General features: G+C 42.7%; 1 protein-coding gene across 1 annotated transcript in view; it reads left to right on the forward strand.

Moving 5' to 3' along the window:
* The first annotated feature begins 207 nt into the window (after window positions 1–207).
* The window catches only part of RIOX1 (ribosomal oxygenase 1), a 235283-nt gene continuing 219601 nt past the window's right edge, over window positions 208–15889 (forward strand). Inside the window, exon 1 of the mRNA XM_069234671.1 lies at window positions 208–364. Within this exon, the coding sequence (XP_069090772.1) occupies window positions 281–364 (84 nt within the window). The 5' untranslated portion in view covers window positions 208–280. The remainder of the gene's footprint in view (window positions 365–15889) is intronic.

Below are 15889 nucleotides of genomic sequence, written 5' to 3' on the forward strand. Positions count from 1 at the left end.
GGCTGGAGCTGCTCCGCGTTTACTGGACAGAAGAATATCGAAGGACGAAGCAGAGAGATTATTACTCGAAATGAAAATAGTCGACAATTGCTAATCTGTTACACAGCCGCTGAAAAATACCTGCGAAGTTATGTTTGAAATCCTAATTTTCGCTTGATTGTCAGTCTATGTCGTTGTTTAGGCTGAGCTTGTTTCTGGTTCTTTTTGTAACTACGTCTTGCGTGCCGGGCAGCGTCAGCTGTGCCTGCTGCTCAGTGTTGCTTGCAGCTCCCTTACAGCAATGGAGGGCACACGTGTCTCCGCTTTCGCTGTGCGACAGAGGCATTCCGGGGAGCGGCAGGGTTTGCGACCAGCCCAACACAAGGTTAGCGTATGCGAAGTATGGCATGCTGGAAGGCGTCAGAGACCTCTCTGCCTGATCCACTGTCTGTCATAAAATTGCCTGATGCAGTGCAGCCTGGATGCTGTTATTATTTCAAGGATTTATGCTCTAGTTTCCTGGGTCCTGCTTGAGTGGTTCAACATTCATGCTTTTTTCCTTTGCATTCTGGGAGTTAAAATCCTCAACTTAGAGTGTGTTAAATTGAAGTACGTCACAGTATCAAAGACAAAAAGGTGGACTAGACGAAGTGCTCACGCGTGGATCTAGAAAACTTGAGCGCATACTTTGCCTTTCATGCTAGGATTGCCACCTGGCTGGTGTTCTACTGGTATTTTACCGTAATGACCACTGTTTCTGTGTGTAGATCGGTAAGATAATTTAGGAAACTCCGTGAAAAAGCTATGTTTTTCTCTTGATAGAGGCTTACAATACTAATACAAGAAATCACTGAAACGTATCTAAGAGATTCCTGAATGCTAATTAAGATAAACACAGACAGAATTGCTATCAAAACAAGCATGTGCAATGTAGTGGGTCTCACGTTTGCTCGAGTTAGAGCTTTTAGCGTTGTAACTGGACTTTTCCTGCCACATACATTGAACATTAAAAGTGAAACAGTTGACATAAGCGTGCAGGTTCAAAGCTCCACAGCCACCATGAGTATGAGCACGAAGAAGAGAGACAAACGGAAAAAGAAGTTCGCTTGCAATCAAACGTATCAGCTAAAGTGCAATTATCCATGTAACAGGGTCAGTGTCCAAGGCGGTAACAAAACCGCTGCAAGGAGGAACAAACGTAAAGCATTTACCAATGATAACAAAGGATTTTTGAAAGGCAAACCCATGAACGAGTGATAGTGGTAGGCGTGCAGTGTGTGTGGTTAAAAGCCCACAGATAGATTACAACAGGCCAGAGCTCTTGCATGCTCGACCTAAAAACGCATACAGAGGTGTTTTTTAATTTTTTTATTGTTGTTGTTCTTTTTTACATAAAGAGTTGTTTCATTGCTCTTCCAGAATCTGAAAACATTAACAAATGGCTAGCATTTTTCTCTCGGAAAGGTTGATTGTACCTTATTGTTAGGTAAAAAGTGAATGGATTTCACAGAGCCTCGCATCCCACGTCTCCAGTGTTAGAGCAGCAGTTGAGAATAACAGCTTAGTTGAAATGGTTAAAATGCACAAACAAGAATGGGAACACTGATTATGAGTTCCGTGGGGCCACGTAACAAAAAATAACAAAGTATCTGTGACTATTCAGTTGGCCTTTCAGCCAAGGCCGGCCTTTAGCATGGGTGAGCTGGGCCCAGGCTTCCAGTATTCTGAGGGGTGTCTGGAGGTGTGTGCATCAAGGTTATACCATCATCTGTGTTAGTCAGATAAGCTATCGGTGATTTACGTGAGCTAAGGGAGGTCTGAGGATGTTTGTGTTTATGGGCCAATCGCTGCTCATCCAGATACTGACCAGTGAACACAAAAGAAGCCCTCCGCTGCCTCATTTAATTCACTACCACCAGCAAGGGTGACACATTTTTCTCCACCCGTGCCCAGGGCGCTGTCTTAGCAAAGGCAAGCACTGCTTTTAGCTACAGGTAACCATAGAAACTAGCTCACACCTTAAATGAAAAATTTAAGTTTAGCTAATCTTTGGCTATGTATTGTTCTGGTAGAAAAGCTCAGTTTTTAATGCATCCACTTTTGTTGTTTTTGTGTTCAACCAAAGGGTCACTAATATGAATTCTGGTTGGTTCATTTGGGAATAGAGACATATATATTTGTGGAGATATCAGTTGTGACAAAAAGTAGTGTCAATATGGATACCTTTATTGTTAAAAAAAAACAAAAAAACATATTGCCCAGAGTATGAGACATGCTGCCACAGTTTAAAAAATGAATCACACATAGTAAAAGGGAAGTTATGTGCAATATACTATAGGCTGCTCCATAAAATGCACTAGGTGCTTTCAAAAGTTTTATATTTTTATTAATGCGCATTAATGGTGTACCTAGTCCAAATGTTTTCATTTAAAACACATATTCCACATCTGATAAGAGCCTTACAGCACCTCTTAAAAAGGTTAACTCTTTATCACCATAAAGCTTCAAATGATTTTATCAGTTAAAGTCTATACTAGCTCCCAAGCAACTTGTAGATATACTGATTAACCAATTGTGCGCATTTATGCTTGTTCCATCTAGCAGGGCACCATGGAGAGAAGACATTTCTTTTTTAGCTGTCTGTCCTTTCTCTTGTTTCACAGGGCAGGAGACGTCTTCCTTCCCTTTCAACCTGAGGCAACTCAAGATGGTGTTAACTATTCAGGAATTGTTGTTTTGAACAAAATGTATGGTATCTGTTCTGGTAACACTAGCAAAGATTGGAAACTCCATTTCAAAAGATCTTGTCTTCTTCAACCTCTGCGTGCTTTTACTGACTCTATAAAAGTACGCACTGCTTTCCGGCAGTGAATTTTTCTTCAAAAGTGTGATGCTTTCTAGCTTGGGCTGCTGCTGCAGCTTGTCAGTGTTTTTAGTTTACGGTAGTACCCTGAATATGTAGTTCTGTCCCCAACGCATAGTACTAAATGCAGACCCTCATGAAGACTACCCCCCCCCCCCCAGTATACAGCTCTACTTATACGTATACAGAGTTGCTCATCAGCAAATAAAACAAACCATCTATAGCCCTACTCCAGTGAATACAGTGAGAAATGGATAAGCCTTTTATTTCATCTGCATTTTCCCAGTGGTCTTAAGTCCTTGAAGGTCGGTTCATGGATTTCTGGGGGCAGATCGGCCTAAAAAATGGCCAATCTCTACCTAGTGAGGGAGTGGAAAACAAAGGACATGCCAGTTTCTTAATGGGGTAAATAATGTGAATCTAACTTGCAGAAATAGATTTATACTCCCTTCCAAGTTCCTCGTTTTCTCTTGACTCAAGTCTGGTAAATTATATATCTTGCCTTCGAGTGCCTAAGCAATGTAACAACAATGAAAACTTTCATTTAGTACTTATATTTGTTCCATAAACCCTGGCAGTACTTCAAAAGACTTTCTTCCACTTGTTTCATCCTAGCAGAGGTTTGCAGACAGTGTTAAATTCTGCATTTTACAATCTCACAAAAAAATATTCCCGCCCCAAATAACTCACATGGATGACAATTGCAGATTTATAGATACCAGTCGACAACTGCTAAAGGACCTGTCCTTCCAATATCTTCAAGTGTGCCTATCACTATTGTAGGAATCATAACATCACCGTGCAAAACACAACTGTACCTTTTCTTCTTTTTCTCTTTGCTACATCTTTATTGGTACTCCTTTAAATGTACAACATTTCTGATGGGCATCTAGATGTGTGCAGTACCAATGCTATTTGCTCTTCCCACCAATGCAGTTTACTCTCTCCTTTGTAAATACGAAAGCTGCTTCTGAAGGTAAGGCAATGTGTCCGTTGCCGATGTTTTCTCCCGTCAACACAAGTACCACTTGCTTGTGTGCATTACATCCCAAAGATCCTCTAAGATGACCACACTGTGCATTATTATTGCATCACTTTTTTAGTGATTTGGACTTGTTTTATCCATTTCTTCGCAAACCACAATATGGCTGCCATGCAGGTCTTCCTTTTTGTCAATCTGAGATTGAGCTCAGCAACTCGGACTTCCCAATCTTCTAAGCTGTTCGAGCTTGTAATGCCTCTTTCTACTGGCAATTGTGCACAGCAAGATGATGTGAGCAGCTTGATGACTGCAATCGTAAAACAGTTTCTGATCTGCTTTACACAAATGCTGCCTCAAATTCCTGTCCTTGCACATACAGATCTAGGTGAGTTCTGTTCAAGTAGTCTCACTTTACTTTGCCCTCTAGAATGCCCAGGTTGTGGCTGCTCCTACACACCATTGTTGGGGCACCCCCCCCCCCCACACTCTCTCGTTGCCAAAATTGTGGTGATGTGTCATAACTGGTTTTACTTAGACATTCTGAAAATTTAGATGCTCCTGACTCAAGATCCTACTACCACCATTACAAAAAAAAAAAAAGTGAGACTGCCTTATTGATAAAAGGAAATCAATCTGAAGTAGATTTATCGTTCTTCTCCAGACCTGGGTAACTGGAGAAGGGATATGATGTGCATAAAAAAAAGGAACACTTTAAAAAAACATTCTCATCGCATACACATGCCCAGGAATGATTGTGGAGAAGTGGACGTATGTTCAGAATATATTTCAGGCAAATGAATAATTAAACCTATGACGTTGAATAACTCTGCGATCCAGAAAGATGATATCGGAATGGTAGTATGATGAACTACCCCATGTAGACTCTGGTTGCTGGTCTAGTTGGAATATACGCAGCTGGGTTATACAAATAGAATGTTCTCCTTGTCAGAATGTTATACACTGCAGCACTGTAATGCATTTATATACTATAAAGTAAACTGTGGTTATACCTCACAGAACATTGGTGTAAATTGCTGTACTATTTCCTTTTTATATTTATTCAGAAGCTTCTTTGCTATAGTAACACAGCCGTGTTAAAAGCCTTATTTGTTGTGTATGATTTTCCTAGGAGGACAGTATTTGTCAGGCTGAATTTGTGTATAACCTTTCATGTAGCGGAACAGGTCAGCCTGTTTTACTGTTAGTGTGAGCGGACCTGTGCATAAGATGGTTGATGCCATTTGCATTTGCTGTGCATAAATTTTCATAGGTCCATTCATTGCCGCCTTTTGTTGTTGATGTGTTATTGTGTGTGCAGGAAAGCATCTGTCCTAAAGGAGGTTGCTAGATGTCAGATATAGTAGTCCAGGGGTTCCCAACCTTTTCTGAAGTAGGAGCTACTTCTGCTCAAGTAATTTCCTCCCGACCTACATGTAGATTTTATCACTGTAAAATAGTGGTCACATGTTAACATTACAGTATGACCACCAAAGTATTTCAGATGAGGTAACCAACACAAAGCAAGGAAAAATAAATATTTTATTCCTCCTCAATAGCGAAATATCTGCCAAAGCATCTTACATTCTCTGGCACAAAGGGGGTAACCACAGCAATCCATCTTCACAACTTAGATTGAGTTATCATTTAACTTTGTGTGTTTTAGAAATGCAGCCGTTTATCATTATCAGCACACCGATTTCTACAAATGTGTTCTTTTTTTGTTGTCAAATACCACTTTTATATTTTGGGCAAACAACCTCAATTTTCCAGGAAAAAACCTTTTCTGAAAAAAAAACCCTATTTTTTGCCTTCAAAATACCCGTTTAGATTTTTAGGTAACACACATTTCCCAAAATTCATATTGTAATTTTCATTGAATACTCGGATGTACAGATGTCTCACATGCACAGAATCTGGTTCAAATGCCCAGGTATTATAGTCATAGGCCACAAATGCTCAACATAACTCCAGTGATGCCTGTAATATGCCAGTAATGCCCATCATGTTACCAGGGCAACCACTTGGCCAAGGCTGGATACCATAATGGCCAAGATGCCCACCATATACTAGCATGGTCATGTGAGGGCTGGCCAAGAATATGACAGAGGTGGCTAAAACTAGGGTAGTTATGGTTTTGATATGCCAGTTATAGCAGCCAGTATTCCACCACTTGACCAACAATGTCAAAGCTATGTCAAGGATGACCATTATGATGCCATTGTCACTATTAAGCCGTGAATAGACAACATTTTGCCAAATGCATATACATATGATGAAAGTTGATTTGCACTCAGGCACACACATAACCAGACAAATGCACATGAGGCTCTTAATTGTCTCATCTCTGGGTTCACATGCTGCTCTTCTCAGCTCTTGAACTTATCATGCACCCAACTAGGACATTTTCACTGACGCTCCTACAGCTCTACAATTCAATGGGTCAGGGATGGTTACTGCCCAGGTTACTACTGGGACTTTGTTCATGGCTTCTTGGGCCATATGTACGAAAGCTTTTTCCCATAGACACAGAATGGGTAAAATCCTTTCGTACATCTGGCCCCTTGTTCACACACAGTGAGACTGATAGAGCTGGGTCTTCAACATTGTCACTCTCCTTCTAACTTAGCTAGATTGAGAGTGGAGACAAATGGTCATGTGGCAGATCCCATAGGCTGGCTGTGTGTTTTAATCTTATTTTGAGGCCCTGACATTGGTTTGGTTGGCCTCTACTTTATTGGTCCTGAGATGAGCAGTGCTGCCTTCTTTAAAATGCAGAGACCATCTTAATGAGGTACTGGGTTCATCTTACCTGTTAGAGCTACTTCAACTGTGGTGGTGAGCTACCAGTAGCTGTCAAGCTACACGTTGGAGATTCCTGTGGTAGGCAGTCTTGGGAAACAGTGGGAGACTCATCTTTATTTTCTATATTACAGCCTTGTAGGAGGCTGGCCTGGCTTGTTCTGGCCTGGCATGGTACCTACGGGCTGGCTGGCCCATGGGTACCATGGGTACTTACACCTTATACCAGGTCCAGTTATCCCTTATTAGTGAAATGTAGTAGTGTTCTAGCAGCTTAGGCTGATCGAGGTAGCTGTAGCAGAGCAGGTTAGGCTAAACTAGGATACATGCAAAGCTCCTGCAATACCACTATAGTTACACAGAACTTATACGCAATAAAAGACAATACTCAGTGTTACCAAAAATAAAGGTACTTTATTTAGTGACACAAGGCCAGAAATATCTTAGAGTCAATACTCCTTCTGGAGGTATTATACACAATATATACACTAGACACCAAAAGTAGGTAAGTAAATAGTCACCAAATAGTGCAAACAGTAGAAAATACCATAGAATGCAATAGGAAGAAATAGGTCTGGGGGAACAAAAACCATATACTAAGAAAGTGGAATGCGAATCACAAACTCCCCCCTAGGCAAGTGTAGTGTGTAGCCGGGTGCTGGGAGTGTAAGAAAACCACAAACGTGAGTAAAATACCCCACCCCAGAGGCCAGGAAAGTAGGAGTAAAGTACTGCAAGTGTCCTCAGGACACACTACAAGTCGTGATTATAGTTACTGCAAGACCCAAGCAAGACTACAACCAACAAATGGTGGATTCCTGGACCTGAAGACCTGTAAGGAGAGGAGAGGAGACCAAGTCCAGAAGTCGCAGAAGATTCCAGGAAGGACAGGAGCCCCTGCCAACTGAGAAGATGGTGCAAAAGAGGAGTCTCCGGTTGGAAGAAGTCTGCAGAAGAGCACCAAAGAAGATGGCTGCGGGTTCCTGCGTGATGCAAAGGATTTCCCACATGGAGATGTTGGATGCAGACGAGTTGCAGGGCCGGATTCGCAGTGTTGTGGATTGCTTCAAAATGGCGCTGCCTGGACCCAAAAGGGACCTGGGGGCCTCAACTCGCACTGAGGAGGCATAGGGGGCTCCCAACACTTGAGGGAACCCACAGATGACCAGGCAGCACCCATGGAGGTCCCAGGACATGGGGACACAGAAGTTGCAAATTGCGGTTGCTGCAGCACTACAAAAGAAGGTCCCACGCCGCTGGAGAACAACTCAGCAAGTTGAGCGTCGCAGGATAGAGTGCTGGGGACCGGGGCCATACTGTGGATGAAGGATTCTTGTAAATAGTGCACAGAGGCCTCGGGAGGTGAAGATGAAGCGGTGCACAGGGGTACTGACAGCTGGACCTTAGTACAGTCTATGTCGAAGGGGCCCACCATCTGGGTTCCATGGAGCACGCTCATCGCCAGGAGAGGAGTCCAAGAGAAACGGTTGTCGTCTTAGAAGGTGCCTCCTGGATCAGGGAAGTGACTACGTCACTCCACAGGAGATTTCTTCAGTCCTTCTGGTGCAGGGTGAAGATAGTGTCCTCAGAGCACGCACACTATTGAAACTGTTGCAGTTGCTGGCTGGAGGTGAAGTTGCAGAGTCGAAGTAGCCCTTCTGGATACTTTGTTGCAGTTACAGCGGTTCCTGGAGCAGTCTGCAGTTGATCTGAAGTCAGAGGATGAAGCAGGAGTTGCAGAGGATTCCTTATGGAAACTTGCAAGCTGAATCTGAAGAGGAACCCACAGGAGAGACCCTAAACAGCCCTGAGAGGGGGATTGGCTACCTAACCAGGTATGCACTTATCAGGAGGGGTCTCTGACGTCACCTGCTGGCACTGACCTCTGAGACCTCCAGAGTGTCCCTACATCTTGGAAAACAAGATGGCTAACACCTGGGACACACTGGAGGAGCTCTGGGCACCACCCCTCGGGTGGTGATGGACAGGGGAGTTGTCACTCCCTATCCAGGTTTACACCAGAGCAGAGACTGGGGGGGGGTCCCTGAACCGATGTAGACTGGCTTATGCAAGGAGGGCACCATCTGTGCCCTTCAAAGCATTTCCTTAGGCTCTGGGAGGGTACACCTCCCAAGCCTGTAACACCTATTTACAAAGAGTGAGGGTGTAACGCCCTCCTCCCAAAGGAAATGCTTAGTTCTGCCTTTCTAGGGGTGTGCTGCTCAGACCCCATGAGGAACCCTGTCTGTGAGGTGGTAGCAGCTGTAGCTGCAGTGCAAGCCTCAGAGAGCTGGTTTGGCAGTACTGGGGGTCCATGGTGGAGCCCCCAGGATGCATGGGATTGGCCCCCCAATACCAGATTTGGAATGGGGGGACAATTCTATGATCTAAGACACCTTACATGACCATATTCGGACTTACCATTGTGAAGCTACATATAGGTATTGACCTATATGTAGTGCATCTGTTTAATGGTGTCCCCGCACTCAGGAAGTTCCGGGGATTTGGCCCTGGACAGTGTGAGCAAGGGTGCCCTCACACTTAGTAACTTTGCACCTAGCCTTCAGTAAATGAAGGTTAGACATATAGGTGACTTATAAGTTAAGTGCAGTGAAAATGGCTGTGAAATAGTGTGTGCACTATTTCACGAAGGCTGCAGTGGCAGTCCTGTGAAAGGGTTTGTCTGGGCTCCTTATAGGTGGCAAAAGAAATGCTGCAGCCAATAAGGATCTCCTGGAACCTCAATGCCGTGGGTACCTAGGTACCATATACTAGGGACTTATAAGGGGGGGTCCAGTGTGCCAATTGGAATTGGTAAATGAAGTCACTAAACTATAGTGACTAATTTGGAAGAAGAGAGTATAAGCACTGAAGTTCTCGTTAGAAGAACTTCAGTGATAGTTAAGCACTACTGACATCACACACATTAGGCCACAGACTATGAGCACTGGGGTCCTGGCTAGCAGGATCCCGGTGAGACAGGCAAAATACACTGACACACACTCACAAACAGGCCAAAAGTGGGGGGGGGTAACCACACTAGAAAGAGGCTCCTTTCTCACAAGCCTCTTCTGGGTTCTGGAGGGATAGGTGACTGTCTGCATCCCTGTAATATGTAGGGATGGGATTCATGTTATATTTATCTAGTCCAAATGCCAAGACAAATATTCCTTCATATTGAATAGGTGTTTCAGACAGTACCAGTGTAGGTGTATGTCAACTGCATAAGTTTTACCCAGACCAGGATGAAATGAAATTCATGTTAATGGTTCAAACAATATTACCAAACTTAAAGGTATTTATACAAAGATTCAAGGAACAAGTGCCACCCTTTCCTCTTTAAAAAAAGGTCAGATAGGTGACCTCATTGTACTGGACTATGAATGTAAATACTGCTTACTATCCCTGATGAGGCATTGAAATGCTTAACCTTCTTACATTAGTAGTTAAGTCTGTTGCACCAAATGCATATTTATCTGTTAGCCATATCAAGGTACCAGTGCCGATTTTAAGGACTTGACCTCATAGCAGCATAGATCTTGGTCTTGTCTCGCACATATAATGTCTGCCATTTCCTCCAATGACCCTAAACTTCAGGTAAAGATACCTGCACAGAGAGTCAAAAAGAGAAGCAGACCAGTAGCTGTAGCAAGAATTTCTAAGCTGAAAATTTCTGAAGAATAATGTTGAGCTATCGCCCAAGGTGCAAGCAACATACTGAACCAATGAAGCCTGTTACAAGAAACCGCAAGCAGGAGCCTGCTCTCCTTTATAGTGATATGTGAGAGAATGTCCTGGAAGAGGAAACACCGAAGAAGGAAACCAGATTCCCAGACTTTTTAGGTGGGCAGTACTCAATTATGGCGAGTTTATTTGTTCTCATTACATGGCCTAGATCGGCTGGAAAAGTATTTAGAACACAGAAAGTGTGCCATTCCCAACAAGGGTATAGGACAATTGCGGCTAATGTGTTGCTTTAAGATTTAGGTAATACATTTCACCAGAAGGCAGACGACGCACAGCTAGATCTATAATTACCATCGATCGAAGATATCCTCACTCTACATTGTGAACTGGAAAAATTAGAAAACTGAATGACATAAAAGTATCTGAAACAAAAATCCCCAGAAAACAGGAGTCCTACTGATCTCTTGCATATCTAATAGCATTTTCTCAAGGCTAATCACATAATTGACAGTGAAAGGTTTCACTTCACTATTTACTACGGTGAAATCACTTGGTTTCTCGATTTGGCTGGTCACTATCAATGAGCTCTTACATCAGCAAAGTGGCATAATCCTCATTCTAATTGCATTCTCTTCTGTAAACCCCACTAACAATGACACACTTTCAGTCAATTTGTTTACTGCCAAGAAGTGCCAATATTTTGGAAGACCATGTTGCTAAGCAACTTTGTAATTACCTGCTAAATGATAAGTTACTGGATAATTTGTACTGGATAATTGTTTTTCTGGCTTATAATATTGAGTATGTCCTTCTCTCTATTGAAGATTTAAGGCTGATATTAGACCAGGCCTTGTCAATGACAGGATCCCTGCCAATTTGACAGTAGCATTTGGCACGGTGGATCATGCTATACTGCTGGACTGTGTCAAAGCAATAGAGATTGAAGGCACAGCTTTACAATGGCAGAGTTTAATAATTTCTGGGCGCACCAATCCTTGACCCTTAAAATGCAAAAAAAAAAAAAAAACAATTAGCTCTGGGGTGATATATGGCTCTTCACTCTCTCCCCATCTTTTCAATATCTACTTGAGCCTATCAGTGAGAGCCTTATCCGAGCAGTATGTTAAAACAGATATGTACCCCAGTGACACAGAATTAATACTCTTCCCGGAGGGAAATCATGCTATGGAGGAGGCTTTTCAATATACCATGAAATTCATCTAGCAGTGGATGGACAGCAACAAACATCATTTGAATGCAGAGAAAATTAAAATTTTGATTCCCACTGGCTGGCAGAGTTGAACTGTCCTAACTCTGTAAAAGGTTTGGGTGGAAAAATGAATAACCTGTTGTCTCTGGCAAGGCAGGTTTTATCAGATGTCTGAATCTGTACCATTCGTTTGAGATCACTGAGAAAGGATCTACAATTTTTATAAGGAAAAGATAAACAACTTACTATCCTTGCTCTCATCGGCTTGCACCTGAATTATACAAATTCCTTTAGTTTCATATTCTACTTTATAACTTGCAAGTCATTCAAGACAATGCTGTTTGTTTGTTGCTATAGGCTTCTACCTTCTCCTGCTCTAGTGCCTTGTTCTCCCACCTTCATTGGTTACTGATAAAGCAACACATTCAATTTAAGGGTCTCTATTGTTTATATGGCACTAGTTGGTAAGGCTCCTTCATTCATCAGTGGCTTTTTATAAGTTATCAACCTAATAAGACTTAAATCCTCCTCAGCTAATTTATTAGTTGTTTCTAAGTTCAAAACACAGGATTGGTGGCTCTAGGTTTTCAATATGCTTGGCCAAGCTTTGGAATTCTTGGCCAGATACAGTCCTCATGAAATATGTCTTCTGGATTTAGACATTCTCTTAAATCTTAACGTTTTTCAATATGCTTTGATTTCTTCTATTTTGTTTTTCCTTTCTGCCTTTACTGACTTAGTGCTCAAAAATGAATTATTTCCTGGCTTTGATTTCTCCCATTACTTTTTCCTCCATGCTCAATTGACTAGGTGCCAAGACAGCTGGGAGTTTGTTTCTGAAAAACAAATAACCAGTGCTTAATTTGTGCTTGTTGTTTCCGGTGCTGAGAACCGGCACTTATTTTTGAGGACCGGGCTTATTCTTTTGCCTCAAGCATTTGTTGCGAGCAAAAGACACACATGAGAAAGACGGAGGAAGGGAAAAATGAAAAAGGGTCACAAAGGGAGAAAGTAGAAAGCTGCTAGAGTGAGCTGAAGGGGCAGGGAGGCGCTTTATATGGATTGAAGAGGCCCGAGATAGCTTCAGGATGACGCCGTCTCAATATTCCATGTTCCTGCATTTAATTGCAGCAGCCGCATGTTTAAAAGGAGGACTTTGAGCACCGGCACGTTTTTATTTACAAATTAAGCACTGCAAATAACTAATGACTCCCAACCCCGAGTGGGGTTCATTTTTGTTTTGTGTTTTTCCTGTCCCTCACCACTTGTCTTTCCCTGTTAGAAAAGACATTACAAGGTCCAGCCTGAACGGGGGAGGGTGGGCAGTGCTATGGCCTTCCTTCATTTGCTTGTACTCAATTGGCCCATCAGAGGAAGTATTCTGTCGACAGAGCCAGCAGGGGCTCTGTCGACGGAATACTTGATGTCTGCCCATCTCCAGATAAGGTGGATGCACCAAGGGTTTGGCTGGCAGATAACTAGGCTGTGTTTCTAGTGCAGTACCCTATGTGGCTGGTAACTCAGTCGGATTGCAGCAGAGTACCCTGTCTGCTAAACTCTAAATTAGGCACTTTATCAAATGTATATCTGCCTGTGTTCTCCCTTTCTCCCAAGGGTGCCCTACGTCTTTACTCTAAAAAAAATTGCAAAAATGTAGAAACCACACAAATTAGAAACATTAAACACTATATATGATACTGTAAAAAGTTGTTATTTTTTTAATTTAGCCTGTTTCGGAAAGCTGAGAAGAGGGCAATCTTTTGTTGATCCCGTTTTTAGATAAAGATCTATCTTGAACAGCATTTTTTGCCTATTTCTTTTTTTCTTTAAAAAATTGTGCTACATTTTTTTTCAAATTTCTCGATTTAACTCTGGGGCAATCATAAGTCCTGGGCACATTCGAAAGTCTCTGGTATGTGAAGAAAAAAGGACACAGATTTGACGGCATACCTTTTTGTGTTTAAAAAAAAACAAAAAACTTTAGGTTATAGTTTGGTCAGATTTTTCCATAGCAAGAATGTGTGTTTGTCGATTTACTTTGGCACTGTTTGACAAATCATCGTAATAAACATTCATTCACTTCAGCTTTTCTTATAAAATTCTATTGTTATCTGTAACGTCGGGCCAAGAAAAACGTTAATTTCTCACTGGAAATATTGAGAAGTAATACAGATAAAAAAGATAAACAGAATTACACCAAAATCGTTATGATGTGTTTTTTTCTGACTTTTGCTAAATGAGGCTTCAGTTAGGCTTTGACTCCATCATTATATAATGTCTGCTGTATCACAATTTTCATTATGTATTGATATTTTTTCATGAGACTCCACATAAAGCAGCATTTTTTTTAATTATTATTATTATTATATATATTTTTTTTTTGCATGCCATGCTAATCTCGAAGAACTCTTGGAAGGAAGCCTTTTTGCTGTTTTATCGGGTTCTTCCTGCTAGCACACTGTATTGCATTCATTCACGATTGTGAGTTTGTTTTTATGAAAGTAGTTTGTTCTGACGCCTGTGGCTGACATAAGGATAGAAGGAGTGAACCAATATTCACATAGTGGGTTAGTGCTATGATAGAAAGGTTATATAACATTTCAGAATACCGCAGTATGATTTATTCAGATTATGATAATTTTGCTCACACCATGATGACTTTTTTCTGTGGTGACATTCATTAAAAAAGACTTCTGGATTTTAGGGTGAGCCAAAGACTTTTGGGAGCATACTAGGGATGGTTTCTGATATCTCAATTGATTGGCTGAACATTTGAGACTTGGTCTATTTTACCTGGTTTTTGTTTATTGTTGCATTATTTCTGTAACTGTTAGCCTTCATGACAAATAATTCCTGTATCTTTGATTGATTCAATGAGAATTATTTCTGCATTTGCAGATTTTATTTTTTATTTTTTTTGTGGCACTTTGGGGGTCATTCAGACCCCGGCGGCCATTCTGTGTTTCCCGCTGGGCTGGCGGGCGACCGCCAGAAGGCCGCCCGCCAGCCCAGCGGGAAACCCCTTCCCACGAGGAAGCCGGCTCCGAATGGAGCCGGCGGAGTGGGAAGGGTGCGACGGTACAGTAGCACCCGTCGCAAATTTCAGTGTCTGCTATGCAGACACTGAAATTCAAAGTGGGGCCCGCTTACGGGGGCCCCTGCAGTGCCCATGCCATTGGCATGGGCACTGCAGGGGCCCCCAGGGGCCCCACGACACCCCTCACCGCCATCCTGTTCCTGGCGGTCGGAACTGCCAGGAACAGGATGGCGGTGAGGGGGTCGGAATCCCCCATGGCGGCGCAGCAAGCTGAGCCGCCATGGGGGATTCCTCAGGGCAGCGGAAAACCGGCGGGACTCCGCCGGTTTTCCTGTTTTGACCGCGGCGGCCCCGGCGGTCAATGACCGCCGGGGTCGGAATGACCCCCTTTGTGTTTAATAAACCTTCATGGTTTTCCTAGTTACTGATCTCAAACTCCTTTTTGAATCAGTCCTTCCTCATTCACTGTATTTGATGATGTAGAATCTTGTCAGTAGGGACACATTACCTCATAGTGTTTGAGTTTATCATCATCCCAACCGCTGTAAAATTGTGCAAGTTACCTAGAGTATAGATGGCGCTCCCGCATACCTGAATCCATCTTGATGGCTTCAAAGCTGTAAAACATAAAGCATTTACTTTAGAAATTAACACAATTTGGGGATTCATTCTGTCATGGAAATTGTTTAGCGCTCTAGAAAGCCAAAATGAGGACACCTTTTATGTGAACTGTCAAATGTATTTCTCATCCATGTCAGTAAAGCATTCCAGTATGCAGGATGATACATGTCCCTTCAACACCAGGAACAGTCTGTCAGCTCCCCAGTGTGCTGCTGCAGTTTTCACAAATCCTCTGATAAACAAGTAGAGGGCTAATATTTGTTATTTATTACAAGAATGTGGCACACCTGATGCCACCTTCACAGAATCAAAGCTGTAAGTCCTATGCATTCCCGTAAGAAATGAACAAAATGAGAGGGTACATTTTGTCATAGAAATTATGATTAGTGCTCTAGGAATCTGAAATGAAGTCAAGCGAGTCGCAGGGACGGTGGCAGCACAATAGACTGTGGGAGGGCAGGAGGAATGTGCAGGAAACACACACAGACAATGGAGGGCAGGCTGAAGAGGGCAGGTGCAGTGAGCTGACCCCAGAGGGCAGGCTGCCATTAGCAGTGGCAGCATGACAGACCACTTAGGACAGTAGTGAGTGGGAAAAGCACATACGCAGTGAAGTAAAGCCAGCAAGCTGACCAGAGAGAGCAAGCTGGCCGGGGCAGCAAGCTGTCCAAGAATGGCAGATAGGAGAGGTCTGGGGCACAGAGACAGATA

Source organism: Pleurodeles waltl, chromosome 5 (assembly GCF_031143425.1).
Source record: "Pleurodeles waltl isolate 20211129_DDA chromosome 5, aPleWal1.hap1.20221129, whole genome shotgun sequence".
NCBI lineage: Eukaryota > Metazoa > Chordata > Amphibia > Caudata > Salamandridae > Pleurodeles > Pleurodeles waltl.